Source organism: Ochotona curzoniae, unplaced genomic scaffold (genome assembly GCF_017591425.1).
Source record: "Ochotona curzoniae isolate NIBS_2020 unplaced genomic scaffold, NIBS_Ocur_1.0 patch135, whole genome shotgun sequence".
Classification (NCBI taxonomy): Eukaryota; Metazoa; Chordata; class Mammalia; order Lagomorpha; family Ochotonidae; genus Ochotona; species Ochotona curzoniae.
The window spans coordinates 17219-33724 of NW_024466679.1; the positions used below are offsets into that span (position 1 = coordinate 17219).

General features: G+C 43.7%; 1 protein-coding gene across 4 annotated transcripts in view; it reads right to left on the bottom strand.

Annotated features, from left to right (window-relative positions):
* Positions 1-946: 946 nt before the first annotated feature.
* Positions 947-16506, bottom strand: part of LOC121166357 (CDK2-associated and cullin domain-containing protein 1) — a 64767-nt gene continuing 49207 nt past the window's right edge. Inside the window, exons 5-9 of one of the 4 annotated variants that reach the window (XM_040995502.1) lie at positions 13389-13491; positions 10856-10945; positions 7093-7231; positions 1687-1730; positions 947-1324 (exon numbers count right to left, since the gene is read on the bottom strand). In XM_040995502.1, the coding sequence (XP_040851436.1) occupies positions 1137-1324; positions 1687-1730; positions 7093-7231; positions 10856-10945; positions 13389-13491 (564 nt within the window). In that variant the 3' untranslated portion in view covers positions 947-1136. Of the gene's footprint in view, positions 1329-1686; positions 1731-6897; positions 7004-7071; positions 7232-10855; positions 10946-13388; positions 13492-16506 lie in introns of those variants that run through there. The other 3 variants (XM_040995504.1, XM_040995505.1, XM_040995503.1) reach the window with 3 other exon arrangements.

Below are 16506 nucleotides of genomic sequence, written 5' to 3' on the forward strand. Positions count from 1 at the left end.
GAAAACTTCGAGCAGTATGTTTCTCCCTTTCCACAGCTTCCTCTTTCCTTTGTCTTTCAAAAAGCACCAGAATAATCTTCAGAGTCATCTAAAGAGACTGGAACAGCACTGTGGGTGTGGGGAAACAGGAAACAGCTCAGCCGCAGCTGGAAGGCAGCCTCAAACAACAGAGCTACTACTTCCCCATTACAGCCAAACGTAACATACAAGAGATGCAGACTACAGACTTGCCATAAGTACTCAGACCATCCATTTAACATACAAGCTCTCGGGAACCCCGCAGCACTGCTTTCATCTGGATTTAGGAACTACACTGCTTCTCACGGGTCACAGCACACAGTTCTTACTGCTGGATAATTCCCCGCAATTTTGAAAGGAACATTTTCATGCTGGAGTACCGTCCCCTAAACATGAGTCCCATTCCCCCAAAACTACGACAGCTGACAGAGGGAATGGAAATGCTCTGGTCCCCAACATGACACGACCTGGCAAAGCACGGGGACACCTGATCACTGCGAAACACCTCTCTATTTCCTCACTTAATGAGCATCTTGTCACAAAGTCATACTTGACATGTTAGTGAGTCTGGGATGCCACAAACTTCTCCAGGAAGCATGACAATACGGTCATACAGCTGCAAAGTGCACAAAGCTCAAGGCACAGAGTAGAAACAAGTTGTGAACTGATGGGGGGAAGTGGAGAAAGCGGAGTTAGCATTTTCCTTTCACAAGGCTTCCTAATGCTGAACAAAAACCAAGTCTTTGAAAGGCAATTGCTTTGATTATGGGTATTGTATATCTACAAATACTGTATTGAAATAACCTGCTTGGTTTTAAAGCAAAAGTATTCGTCATGGGAAATCAATATGTTGAAGTGCCAAGTCCACACATGAACAAAACAAGTGCTTAACAACAGCAACAACAAAAAGAGAGAGAGAGAGAGATTCTTCCACTCAAATTCTCATATTTTTGGAGGAAGCTGCTGAATTTGGCTGTCCGATTTCACTTAGCAAGGGTCACTTTCCAAGATGCTTGCTATTCACAGACTCTGTAGTAAAGTCATGAAAAGATTGTCCCATTTCAAAATCACCCCCAAGTCTAGCAGCAACTGTTTTATGTTTTTTGTTAGTTTTTTTGTTATTTAAAATTGCAAACCAAAGTAAGAGGTCCGGCATCTTCTTCTGAGAGCATCTCTGCGCCTGCGCGCCTGAGCATGGCAGGCCCCGCTGTGCTCTGAATAGTCTCCAGTGTGTCCTCCTCGGGACGGGAAAAAGGCTCAGGACATTCACTATCTGTAACCCCTGGAACTTGCACATGCTGACGAACTGTCTGGAAAAAAAGCACAGCAGACACGAAAAAGGGTGCATGGCAGATAGCATTTAAGAAGGGCAAGGAGCTACTCAGTCAATGCCTACACCCCTCCCAAAAGAATCTGGAGAAAAAAGAAAAAAAACCTCAAAACCATGTGAAAAGACATCAGGATTATCAGGAATCGAGTCATTAGCACGAACCAGTCATTATCCCTTCTGGGTGGGAGCAAAGAGCTGTGGTGACCTCTGGCCTCTGCCTGGAACCAGCATGACCACACTGATTGCAGGGCAGCCTGTGCTGACCACCACGGTGCCCCAGACACTCTACACACCCATCCCACCAAACACTCAAGGACAAAATGAACGCCATTACTTACTATAGGCCAACTCATCCCCAGCTCTCTTCCGGGACTGGTCACCTCTAGGGGTAGGAAAAGAAGCAGCAGTCAGCAAAGCGACAATCTGATTCTGCACACACCAACAGCACAAGGAATGACATCATTGATAACACAAATACAGCAGCCATCTTAGTTCTAACCCAGCAACTGTTTTAAAGCAGTTCAACCTGAGCAGAGTCATTTATCGCCTGAATAAAAACAGTATGGTTTTTGAAGTATGGAGAGAACATCTATACAGATGCTTTATAGTAAGAGGCAGAAATGGATTTGGACTAACACCGCGTGCTGCTATCAATACTTGTAGGGAACTGCATACAGTGAAAACCTCATACACGCAACAGAAAGGACAACATCAACTGTTACTCTAAAAGCTCCAATGGAACCAAAACTGCTGAAAGTCTTTTAAAATTCCCAGAACTTCAATGCACCTTAACACCTTTTGTGGATGAGGAACATGAACCTTTACATGTATTAACCACTTCACCCGCAAACAAGGACATACGAATCCGCTTTACAGTTAGGGAAACAGAAGCCCCAATATGGCTCTGTGCTACGTGTCAGCCAAAGTTTTGTCTCTCTGGCTTCTTACCCACTAACCAACTGGTACTTGAGTGAGTGCCAATGTTCGTGTCACTAGCTTTTCCTTTTGGCTCTCCTGGCGGCATGTATGCAGCTGATCTCTTCCTCTGATTCACTGTTTCCCCTTCAGGACCCCCCTTACGGTAGCTCTGCCAGCACTCTGTGTTAGGCCGGCCAGCCTTCTGCATGCATGTTCCTCTTCAGTCCGAGTGACACCAGACCTGTGGCTTTAAATGCTCTCCCACGCCAGTACTTTCCAGAACTATATTTCTGGCTCTGACCTGTAGTCCTACTGCTACATCATCGTTTCCCTGCAGGACTTAGATACATTGCCAACTTTTCATGGTCCAGAAAACAGGGTTGATTCCACTCCTTGCTCAGTACTCCACTTTCAACCAATGGTGTCACCATTTACCCAGCTACTCAGGCCCAAACACAATCCAAAGACAACCAACCCCTCAACACCCCAGCTACCGGTCCAATCTTCATCCAACTGCACGTGTCTCATGTTCATCAAAAGCCCAGGAGATCCTACACAAAAACACCAGTGAGGTTAGCTCACACCTCTGATAAAAGTCCTTTGGTGGCTAACCAACAATTCTAACTCATCTTCCCAGCCCTGACCCAGCTCCCTGTTTCTCACCAACCTCATGGCTTCCACTCTCTAACCCTACTCATAACCCAGCAGCCTCCTTGGCTCTCAGTCTCAGCATCCTTAAACACCATTTCCTTCACTTGTGATGCTTGTGTCCCCCAGGCAGCCACTTGACCCTAGCATCATCTTCTATGTGTCCCCAACCAAACTCAATTGTCTCTTCCCAAGAAGCCTTGTTATTAAGTTAGCTAGACCAGCACTCACTCGTGCCCACACCACTCACTCACTACTCCTTTAGTTTTCTTCGCACCATTTATTACTAGTATTTATATTTTTACAATTACTGTCTCCCAGCAGTATGATATAAATTTCATGAAAACAGGAACTCATCTGTCATATTCACACAGTGCCTCCCACACTACCAGACATTCAATAAATATCTCGCAAATTAAAAAATTACTGAGCAGCCTACACTATGGTGCAGTGAGGCTCAGCTGTTGCCTGCAATACCAGCATCCCACATTGAAGCACTGGTTCAACTTCCTGCCGCTCCACTTTGGATCCAGCTCTCTGCCCAAAAGCCTGGAAAGGCAGTGGAAGATGGCCCAGGGGCTTGGACCCCTGCCACTCACAGGGAGACCCCAATGGAGCTACGGGCTCTTGGCTTCTGATTTCAGCTTGGCCCAGCCCTGGTCATTATAGACATTTGGAAGGTGAATCAGCAGATGGAAGGCCTTCCTCATTCCGTCTAGCAACCTGACTTCCACTAAGAGTAACACAACTCTTAATTTACACAAAAGTCCCAGGCATTTTCTTGACTACAATCAAGTTGGCTTTGGCTGTCCAGGGCCATGCTGACCAGCTAGTGCTTTTCAATCTTGCAAAGATAACGCTGTGTGAGGTTACCGAGAGAGTCACTTGCTCATCACATCCCAAGTAGGCCTGACATGAGAACGACTATATACAAATAGACCTGCCCTCTGTTCTCTCCTTCCAGGTCCAACACAGGATCAGAACATCTCTGGACATGTTTAAACACAGCTTGTCCCCAAAGGTATATTAGGATGCTCAGGAAGGTGCGAAGCTACAATCCCAAGACTTCTCAGAAATATCTATTAATAAACTCAACTCTAAAATAAAAAAAGCATTCATATAAAATATGGATGAGAGCATAAAAGACTTCAAAACTATGGCAAGCCTAAAAATACCAGTTACTTCTGTTATTTGGATTTTCCACATCTCCCAAAGGCCCAGGTATTAGGTTTGGGCTCCAAAGTCTTATGTTAATGGCACTGGGGGTGAAGGAACTTAACCCAGTGATGGTATTTGGAGATGGGCCTTTGTGAAGTAACTTAACTATATAGGAATTAAACTCTGGTGGCTTTTTTTTTTTTTTTTTTTTTTGGTATATCTGCTGGTTCACTCCCCAATAGCCACAAATGGCTGGGGCTGAGCTGATCCAAAGCCAGGAGCTTCTTCTGAGTCTCCCACGCGGGTCCCAAGGCTTTGAGCCACCCTCAACTGCTTTCCCAGGCCACAAGCAGGGAACCAGAAGGGAAATGGAGCAGCTGGGATACGAACCGACACCCAAATGGGATGCTGGTGCATGTAAGGCAAGGACTTTTAGCTACTAAGCTACCACACCACCCCTCATCCTTAGCTCTTTAAGAGTTATTTATTTAAAGATTCAGATTTGTGACAAAGGCTTTTTTAAAAAGATCTATATATTAAAAAAAAAAAAAAAGATTTATTACAGAAAAAGGCAGAGGGTCAGAGAGAGAGAAAGAGACAGAGACAGAGAGAACTACTCAATGGTTCATTCCGCAAACAGCCACCAGCAGAGCTGAGCTGGTCTGAAGTTAGGAGGAGTCTAAGCACTTAGGCCATTTTCCACTGCTTTCCCAGGCACTCTAACAGGAAGTTGGAATGGAAGGGAAGCAGCCAGGACTTAAACCGTACCCCACATGGGATGCTGGTGCTGCAGGCAGCTTCACCCACTATGCCAGCCCCCGTGGTGGCTATCTAACTGATCCCCACCTGGAGACTGCTGACAACACAGCCATCATCAGGGCCCAAGGCAATAGGGTCTGCCCAATCTTGGGCCAAGAACCTCCAAACCAATGAGCCAAAACAAACTGTTTCTCTTTATAAAGTTGGGTACCTCCTAGTTTCATTGTAGTATTTCATTGGGTGTTTTATAATTTCATTGTAACAGCAAAAAGCTGGATGACATGGTTATATGTAAATTACTTTGAATTTAAAGTAACTTAAACAGTTTTTAAATATTTAAGGAGAAACTTCTAACTATAATTCAAAATACATAAGCCACACAAAAAAAGCCCTGAAAACCTGATACAGTTGCACAAAAACAAAAGTACTTCTGCATGACTCAAAATAACTATGCAGCCAAAGTCAAAGGCCGAGCTGAGAAGGTCTCTGGCCTAGAGTAGACAGTCGATGGCTTCACTGGGCAAAGCTCCTGGAATCAAGGAAGGAAGCCTGTAAACAACCAGGAAGATGAACAAAGCACATCAACAGTTTGTTCAAAAAGAAATGGAACAGAGGAAAACGTGCTGAGTCTCATTCACAACAAGAGAAATGAAAACTAAACTAATTCGATTACATCTGCTTGACTGGCAACAATCCAAGTGTTGTAAGAGTCTGTGAAAGCAAGGCCAGGCCGACAACCACTGAAGCTCTGCTGGAGGATGTGCAAAACACATCACCCCTGCAGGGCAATTCAGGCAAGACTGATCAAAATTACAGCTGCATTTGCCCTTGACCTAGTCGGAGACAGTCACGCAACAAGTGCAAAATTATGTATATTCAAGGTAATTAACCAGAACATCATCTCTAACAGCACAAGGCTAGAAACAAATCATGAATGGTTATTCTTCAAAACTGACTAAGTAAAATTAACAAGGCATTAAATGGCTTCACTCTGTATATGAAAATAATATACTCCATTTCTGCTAGAAAACTAGCTGTTTCACACTATTTCCCATGGATCCACCCTCCCCAACCACAAGAAAGTCAAGTATCCACGGCCACCAATGCAGCTTCTCGGAGCCTTTGCAGGAGGCTGCCAGTTCCAGGTAACTGAGCCTGCTATCACACAAATCCAGATGCTACCACAACAGAAGAGGAATAAATGGTAATTTCTGGACCAAAAGCACATCATCTGCTTCTGTTACCACTCTGTGCCGAAACTGGAGACTTACTGACCTGAATCTGGTCAAGGCCAGCTTTCTCAAATTTAATTTGGTCTCCGAAACTTTGAATGACAAGTGTGCATCCCAGGTCCTAGCCAGGCAACTAAGTCAACACTCAGCCTCCTACACGTGGGAACAGACACGCCCAAACAGCCCAGGTGTCTTCTTTCCTACAGTTCGCTTCCATGATGCCAAGAACACAAATAGATCACATAAAAGTGCCAAGAGTCCAGAATCTGAAAATACATGACATTACTGCACCTCCAGTGATTTGGTGACAAAACAGGGTTGTTTTTTTCTACAGGGAGTCACAGGAATTTTATGTTTATTACAGTTGCAAAACGCACTTTGCAAGATTTTCTGGAATGTGACCAAGATAACAGATTACAAAAATTTTACAAAATTGGCAAGCTGAAACAAGGGAGGCAAATGTTCTAAACAAGTATGCAGAAATACCCTATTCTTCCAACAACAAACAGCTAGAAGTTAGGGGAAACGTAAAGCAAAACAAAGCAAAAATTAAATCCACTTTGCTATTTTCCTCCCAAAGCATAACTAATCACACAGCTTCAGCTGTGTTTTTCCACATGTAGGCCTAGAGTACAGGACCCCACACTGACCACAGTGGAGAAGCCCTTGGAGGGCTGGGGAGCACACAGATGGAGGGGCACAGGACCACACCCTGACAAGGAGCTCACAGCCCAGACGAACACACAGGATCACACCCCGACAAGGAGCTCACAGCCCAGACAAGCACACAGGATCACAGCCCCGACAAGGAGCTCACAGCCTGACAAGGAGCTCACAGCCCCGACAAGGAGCTCACAGCCCAGACAAGCACACAGGATCGCAGCCTGACAAGGAGCTCACCGGCCTTGCCACAGCTCTGACCCCTGCACAGCTTTGTTTCCTATTCCAAGGACCCAAGCCTCTCCCCCTGCACGTCACCCTGGGCTCAGGAGGGACATGCTTTGTCACTGAGGAAGAAGATCCACTTGCCTTGTGAAACCGTTCTGAATGAGTTCTCTTTGAAGCTTCTGGTCTTGAGCAGCATATTCTGAAAGTTCAGACTCCACCGCCGGAGGCAGGATATTGGGAATAAATTTAGAAAAAAGAGTTGGAGCCATCTGAACCCACTCTGTGAGGGAAGAAAAAAGATTCACCAGAGAAATTACACACATTGACTTAAACGCTAAACAGAAAGTTTCAGTTTTACTCAAAAACAAAAATTAATTAAACTAAATCTAAAGGGGACAGGGATAAGCAGTGCCATTCTAGCACAGAAAAAAAGTTAAATTTCCTTTCTGAAAAGAGCTGACTGTACAAAGGACACAGACATTTCTAGATTTCACAGGTTTAACAACTTAGTGAAAATCTTTAGGAAATTTTTCAATCTGAACATGGAGGAGAACATGAATGGGTTCTGAGTTCTGAGTAGGAGGGTCCTGGTAACACAGCGGGCCGGGGGAGCAGCAGCCCCCAGCCAGTCACGCCAACTCGGCAGGGGCCTAACGAAAAGCGGAAGCAATGACAGTAGATCTGCATTACAACAAGGAGGGTGGGGGGGAACATTTAAGTGAGCTGGAGATAAACGGTTAGATTTCTCTAGAAATAAACATTTTTCTATGTCAAATAAAAGCAAACTAAATGTATATAACCACAAAAGAGAATTAAATATTTATCAAATTAGTAAGAATAAGATCCACATGATAACCTATAAAAAATAAAAAGGCAAAAAGATGACATGGGAAAATATTTGCACCAGACATGACAAAAACAAGTTAGCTCATAGAATTTATGGGCCCTGCATGGTGGCCTAGTGGTTAAAGTCCTCGCCTTGAACGCGCCATGATCCCTTAGGATCACTGGTTCTAATCCCGGCAGCTCCACTTCCAACCCAGCTCCTTGCTTGTGGCCTGGGAAAGCAGTCAAGGACCGCCCAAAGTCTTGGGACCCTGCACCTGTATGGGAGACCTGGAGGAAGCTTCTGGCTCCTGGCTTCGGATTGGTGCAGTTCCGGCCATTGAGATCACCTGGGGAGTGAATCATCAGATGGAAGATTTTCCTCTCTGTCTCTCCTCCTCTCTGTATATCTGACTTTGTATTCGGAAAGATAAATAAATAATCTTTAAACAAAAAAAGAATTTGTATAAACCAATATAATTAGGTAAATGAGTGAAGGCAGGACTCAATAGTTTACAAGAAGAAAGTGAACAGAACTAAGTTACCCAGTTAATATTGAGAACAATTGAAACTGAAATAAACCCTGTGAATGTTGAATATACACACCGTCCCTCCACATGGGTGCAGGCTGCACCCAGCACTCCCTGCTACCTAGCTATCTCGCTACCATGCTCTCCCCTAATTTGTTTTCATCTAGCCCTTTCAAATTGGAAAATATTTTAGCTGGACATATCAAAAATTGTAAAAAGGGGATAAAAGCCAATGCTAGCCCAGTAAACTCACTCTAAAAAACTGTAATCTGAATAAAAAACATAAAATCTGAATATACTACAGTCACTGCTGTGTGTCGGAACAATGAAAGTGCAAGAGCAAACATGACGTTCTGAACAGCTAATTCCAGGAGGGCGCGCATGAGGCACCGTGCATGGCACCACACATGGCACCACGGCCAACTCCCGCCCTCCGCACGAGCTCCCAGCCCACCACTCCCAGCAGCACCAGCTCAGCTCAGAGAGCAGCCCACAACACGCTCACGGCAGCAAGGCAGAAGCCCAGGCTTTCAGTCACCTTACGGAACTCACTCAAACTAAGATGCAGAAACAAGCAAATGATGGGTTTTTTCTAACTGAATCTCTAAAATCCAGACACAAACACATCAAAAATTTATTTTGATGACCAAAAAATCATCAGAGTCTGCGGAAGGTGAAGGTCCAGGAATCTACAATTTAAAAAATGCTCTGAGGGCCCAGCATGGTGGCCTAGCAGCTAAAGTCCTTGCCTTGCAAATGCCAGCATCCCATATGGGCACCAGTTCTAATCCTGGCAGCCCCGCTTCCCATCCAACTCCTTGTTTGTGGCCTGGGAAAGCAGTCGAGGACGGCTCAAAGCCTTGGGACCCTGCACCCTTGTGGGAGATCCAGAAGAAGCTCCTGGCTCCTGGCTTCGGATTGGCTGGAGCACTCTGGCCACTGCAGCCACTTGGGAAATTAATCAACAGATGGAAAATCTTTCTCATCTGACTTTCCAATAAAAATAAATACATAAAAATATTTTTTAAAATGCTCTGAGGCAATTCAAATGAAATCACACAAAGACCATCACCTGAGACTCAGGGCAACAGAAGAGATTTCTTCATTTAAAATTCAGCTCTTAAAATATTCTAACCTTAATCTGCTAGGTGAATGAAACTGCTTTTATAAGCCAAGAACATAGCAGGTACTGGCAAGACATGAAAATGTCAAAATATGTTTGAAATATCTCTGAAATTGCCCAGGGCGGCAAAAGGTTAGTCTGTGATCAAATTCACCTTTTTAAAGTGACAATTCCCAACTACAGATTCTCCTCACAAGCAGTGTAAATCCTACTGCTCGAATGTGAAGGTAGATAAAGCAGCGTTTACATAAACATGTCTTCTGCCCTTGGTAATCTTGATTTTGCTATTTTGATTCCTTGGGAGTGTGGCACGGCTGCCTTTTTGGGAGGCACGCTGGTTACACTGCACTTGAATACTTTCTAACATAAAAGAAAAAACCAAATTATCCATAACCTAGCATCAAAAAAACTGTCAGCTATTTTCACAGCAATTCATTAAAGTAAAATCCAAAATTCTAAGAAACTAGTTTATTGGACACATGCAAGTATTTTTTGTTATTTTATAAAAGCAATTAACTCACAGAAGAAATTCCTATTAAAAACGATAACGACAGCCCCAAGATCTGACTCCAATTCAAGTAACAGCAGTTGGCTACTCTAGGAGTCACTGGCCACTTCTAACAGCCCAACAGGAAAGAAAAGAATTTCTCAGATCTGGTTTCTATTGCAGCAAGTTAAATTTTGACATACCTTTTAAATTAAGCAAGGAAATAATCAAGCTGTCACTTAAATCATTAAACTTACATGTATTATAATAACAGCAGTCAATATTTACACGGTTATTTTGTTATCAGACACCGTGTTAAGCTCTTTATATCATGTTTGTTTCGCAATTAGCTCTCAAACAACAAAATTTTCACAAAAAGCACTTCTGCAGAAGGAGTCCTTCATGGCTGCTGAACGCGCTAACAGCCTACCCCAACAACTTCCACTATCTGTCCACACATTTTTTTTTTCAACTGGTAGACAAGTCTGAGGTTCCGGCTTATAAACCAGGAAGAAGCATACAAAAGCACTTCTGGATTTCTTTAAATTGACCAGTTTTGATTCTACTACTTTGAACACTGTGATGAAATGAACGCGCCTTTACTAACACTCCTGACTCCGCCAGCCACAGCACAGGCCCACTGGAGCCGAGACGGCGCTTCACAGTGCTGCCACGCCGAATAAAACAACATTTTATACAAAGTGCACCCTACAAATTGTTTTTTTTATTTCATTCCCAGGTGCAGTAAAAAAAACAAACCAGCTGATTTTCACTGGCAGAGAAAGAACTCACAGGGAGCTTTCTGTTCACATTCACAGTGATGAGTACCTTTCTCTCTCTCTTTTTTTTGCTATAGCAAGTCCACACCTGTGTCCACACCAACATCTGGGATTAGACTGCAATGCTATCAAAATCCAGAGAGAAATGTCGAGTGTTTACCTGGTCTGAGAGTATACAGGCCTTTCACAATATTCGCCATAGTTGAAGGTGTGACCTGAAATGGTGTTGACTGGGCTTCTAAAAGTAAAGCTGAAAAAAGAAGAGAAGATAGCTTAAAAAGCAGCTAATACTTGTTAAAATTCTTCTGTTCCCATTTCTCCAAAGATTAACGGGTAAACAAGTGCACAACAGGAACAGTTCAGGAACACAAAGCAGATCATAAAATAAGATTTCTTCTTTAAACAAAGAATGTCTGCTACATTTGCTCAGGTTTATCTGTCAGGTTTATCATTCATAGATGGTTATAATTTTGAACAAAATAATACATTTCAAAGAGGACAGACGTCAAACACATAAAATCACTAAACGGCAACATTTGAAACTTGAAATTATGAATGTTAAGTTCAGAAAGTCTCCTCCGCTCAGACTGTGTTAGCACGTAGTCAAATCCAAGCTCTCTTCACTAACCCATCTCGCCCCAATCCTTTTCCAAGTTGTAATTATGTGAAAGGCAGCGTTCACAGAGAGAAAAAGAGACAGAGATCCATCTCCATCTGCTAGCCTGATTTCCAAATGGCTGTTTCAGGCAGTCAGTCTGGTCTAAAACCAGGAGCTAGGATGTTCTTCCAGGTCGTCAGGGTCACCATCCACTGCTTTCCAGGCACAACAGCAGGAAGATGGATCAGAAGTGGAGCACCCAGGGCCGGCAGCCCTTGGGAAAGCAGGTGCCACCTCACCTCTTTTCTGACCAGCACTAAGGCCTTCAACTAGCCTTGTTCTTACCAGAAATTCCTGTTCAATCACATACTGATTATGTGGTCAAATGTCTATCTGCAAACTCCCCCTGGCATAATTAACCACCTGTGCCAAACAGCTATGCAAGGACTGACAAACATCAAAGATAAAAACATACATAACGTGCATACAAACTGATCTGGGATATAATAATTGCATTGAGCAGCAGAAGATTACAGCTGAGAAGGTTTGTTAACATTTCACTAAATTCCTTCCATGAAACTGAGAAAAACTGCTCAAAACTTAAGGTTTTCTGGCTAGTCATTTATTCCCATTTAAGCAAAACAAATTTCGGTTTGGGTGAAGGATGTGAAAATATTAACTGAGTTTTCAGCAGTACTAGGTATTTTTATACACCAGAACACTTCAAAAAAGTTTGTGGAGGGCCTGGTATTGCGGGGCTGCTGAGTTAAGGCAAAGACTGCAACAGATACATCACAAAGATCCAAGTGCTATTTTAAGTCCTGGCTGTTCCACTTCAGAACCAGCTTCCTACTGGTGAGTCTGGAAGGCAGATCACGGCCCAAGTTCTTGGGGCCCTGCCAGCCATGGTGGGAGACTCTTGGATGGAGTTCCAGGCTCCTGGCTTCAGCTTGGCCAAGCCCTGGCTGTTGCAACCATCTGGGGAGTGAACCAGTGGATACAAAGTATCTCCCTTTTTCTCTTCTCTCTCTCTCTCTTTTCAAAATGGCTGTGTGCTATTGCACAAAGAAAGTAAAAGCATGATGTCAACATTAGAGAGCATCCTTAACAAACCAACCAACCAACCAGAACATGCCATAAATATGACATAAAAAGGCAGATCATATTCCCAAGATTCTAGGCTTCCATTCTACTTCTGGGATCTTTTGGAAACTTACTAACAAAACATATGTTATCTTCATCTGTATTATTTCCCTTCTAAAACAAACTCACTCAATATTGAACAATTATTTTTCTTCATTTAAAATGAAGAGTTTGTGGTCAAAGAAAAATTCTTTTGTAAATTCTGATAAAAGTTTATTGTGACAGAGAATAAGATTAATAAGAAAGCAAGAAAAAAACAGTCTGAAGACTCAAAAATAGGCTAAGTTCTTAAAACCTGATTTGATGATATACTGCATAAAATACGAGCTTTGAGAAGATATCAAAATTTCTAAACCTCACTTGGAGAGACCTGGTCCTTTAGCGAAGAGAAGAGGAACTGCCATCTACAAGGAGGGACACTGGGAATGGGGAAGAAGGAGAAACCTACTGAGCTGGCACTTAGATCCGCTTACTTCATATCCCACATGGCCACATGGAGCAGTCTAGAAATCCTAATTCAAAGAGGAACCAATAGAGTTCTACAAAAGGTCATGATGCTTGCCTAAAATATACACTTCATAAATGACGAAGCCGGGTTAGCAAGTGGCTTCTGAGCTACAGATGGAATCTGCAGCAGCGCTGCAAAGACAGAACACTGTCCTCCTAAAGCCGATCTCCTAGGGCGGCCAGGCTGGGCCAGGGGACAAACACTGGCCCAGACACAAGGCCCTCTCTGATAACCTGGCTACACACTGCTCCTGGCGCACTTGGCAGTCTTCACTCAGATTCACAATGCCCCAATGTTCCTCCTTATAGGAGAGTGGACTTCAACATTTCCAGGCAGAAGATGTTAATATCACAGTTCATTTATATGACAACGCTCTCAGAACAAAGAAAAAGTAAAAAATATTGCCAAGTGTCATGACAGCCCGAAGTAGGTTGAGTCACTCACGCATCAGGCTGTAAATGTGCTTTTCTGCAACATGTTCCGTAAACAGCTTTATAAGGTCATCTCTTAAGTCTCTGTTAAGCTTGGTTTCGATGTAAAACTTATTCTGAAAAAGAAAATAAAATTTTTTGTGTTTATCAGGTAGGAAACAATTAGTCTAACAAATCGAAGTAGAAGATATTTCAGGAGAAAATGCAAAAAGGCATCACACAGGACCAAAAAACCCACCATCAGACAGCATGAACTCTGCCAGTCTTAGTTACACACCCTGCATGGAATTAACAGTATAAAAAGATCAAACGCCTCAAGAGAAGACTGCAAACACTAGGCAATCACACCCTGCATTACGTTTGTACCTTCAACATTCTATCACAGCACCACCGTCCAAACACTGGTGCTGCAGATCAGTGTCACGAGTCCCAGTGCTCCAGTTCCGTCCTTGCTAACTCATAACTTGCTTGGGAAGACAGCAGAGGACGATCCGAGTACGTGGGACTCTGCCACCACACGGGAGGCCCGGGAGGAATTCGCGGCTCCTGGCTTTGGCTGGGCGCAGACCTGGCTGTTGTGGCCATTTCTGGGCATTAATCAGTAGATGGACAGTTTCTGTCTCCCGCTCCTCTGTCCCTCTGCCTTATCAACAAGTAATTATTAAAAAGTAAAACTACCGTTTCATCTAAAGACAACATCTGGAAACTCTAATAAAAAGTGTTCCCCGTTTGTCATGATTCTGCCGTGCTCGAGGCTCGCGGACACGGTTCATCTGGGAGCACTCTACAGGGACCATCTTTAGCTCACAGATACAGGGTAGCCCAATCAAACTGAAAGAAACCTAGACTTGAGAAAAACTTTTCCTTTTCTCCAAATTTACCCATCCTCCAGTTCACTCCCAAATGGCCAAAGTGACCGGAACTGAGCCGACCGGAAGCCAGGGGCTTCTTTCGGTTCCCGCAAGGTAGGTACACAGGCCCCAGCACTTGCAGCATCCTCTGCTGGTTTCCCTGGAACATTAGCAGGGAGCTGGATCGGAAGTAGGATAGCTGGGACTCAAACGAGTCCCTCATGGGATGTCAGTGCTGTTTCTGAACAAGTTTCTTATATAACAAAACACGTTTGGAAAGCAAAAACAAAACCTGGGTCCTAGTACCACTGCTGAATCATAAACTCCAACAGCCTGGAAACGGTCTCGTTTCTGCAGTTTCATTACAGGAAACAAGACTTACTGTCTCAAATCACTTTAAATCCATTTTCTGGGCCCAGCACTGTGGCCTAGTGCCTAAAGTCCTCGCCTTGAACGCACCGGGATCCCACGTGGTTGCCAGTTCTAATCCTGGAGGCCCTGCTGCCCATCCAGCTCCCTGCTTGTAGGCTGGGAAAGCAGTCAAGGACGGCCCAAAACCTTGGGACCTTGCACCCACATGGGAGACCAGGCTCCCGGCTTCAGATTGGCACAGAACCGGTTGTTGCAGTCACTTGCAGAGTGAATCATCGGACGGAAGATCTTCCTCTCTGTCTCTCCTCCTCTCTCTATATCTGACTTTCCAATAAATAAATCTTTTTTTTTAAAGATTTATTTTTATTATTTTTTTATTGGAAAGGCGGATATACAGAGAGGAGAGACAGAGAGGAAGATCTTCCGTCCGATGATTCACTCCCCAAGTGAGCGCAATGGCTGATACTATGCTGATCCGAAGCCAGGAGCCTCTTCCGGATCTCCCACGCGGGTGCAGGGTCCCAAAGCTTTGGGCCGTCCTCGACTGCTATCCCGGGCCACAGGCAGGGAGTGGAAGGGAAGTGGGGCTGCCCGGGTTAGAACCGGCACCCATATGGGATCCCGGGTGTACAAGGAGAGGACCTTAACCACTGCACCACCGCGCTGGGCCCCATAAATTATTTAAATATTTAAATTCCAGTGGCAATTCTTCAGCATTTATAATGTTCTTCTCTCCCAGCATCAAGTGCTATTTAAGATATTTGTGCACAGCCGCTTCATGTGCCCTTCCTACGCTTTAGTAAACAACCACAAGTGCCAATTAGGGACAGTATGAGAACACCTGAACCTCTAACCTAACCCCACCTCTTCAAATAAGAGGGCACTTAACTATTCAGTGGCAGTAACATCAGGTTCCAATATTCTAAACAAAACACAGGTATCTGAGCTCTGTGTCTTTCAAAAAGAATCTATTATGGCAGGCGCAGTGGCGCAAGTGGATAAGGTTCTTGCCTTGCACGTCCCGGGATCCCATATGGGCGCCAGTTCTAATCCCAGTGGCCCCGCTTCCCTTCCAGCTCCCTGCCTGTGGCCCGGGAAAGCAGTCAAGGACGGCCCAAGGCTTTGGGACCCTGCACCCGTGTGGGATACCCGGAAGAAGTTCCTGGATCCTGGCTTCGGATCGGCATAGCATTGGCCGTTGCGCTCACTTGGGGAGTGAATCATCAGATGGAAGATCTTCCTCTCTGTAAATCCGCCTTTCCAATTATAAAAATAAATCTTAAAAAAAAAAAGAATCTATTATGGCAACAGAGTTTCAATTTATTTTCTAGTTTAATGACCTGATTGCTAAAATCTTCAGAGCCAGATTATCTTTGATAATACTTAAAAATATTTCTTTTGGTATCTGTGATTACACAGGACAGTTTGATTATACCCATGATGGTCTAACATTTCAAAATATGTTTTAAAATAATTTATTTTTCCAACAATGTAATGCCAAATTAAGCCTGTCTATCTTCCGGACAATAAAAATAATGTATATAACAAAATTTCACAAGTAACTCAGAGGCAAAGCCACACCCTTGACCTAAATGGAAAGTTGCGGCCAAACTTGTTTTCACAATCAAAGATCCCCTGGGGATTTTGCTAGGTGTGTGAAGTCCAAAGTTCATTTCTTGTTAAATAACAAAATACCCAGAATATTTCTATAAAGATTAAGAGGGTAACAATGGCACTATAGGAATGTATAAATCACTTTGCTGTCTTATTTTATCTCAGTTTTGTTTTTACAAATTAACCAGTTAGCTTCTTCCTTAAATTCAAGCCATGACAATCTGGTCTTTTTTATAGGGAGCCACTCACCCAACCTGCCTCTTGGTAAATGCCGTGAAATGACAGAGAAGACAG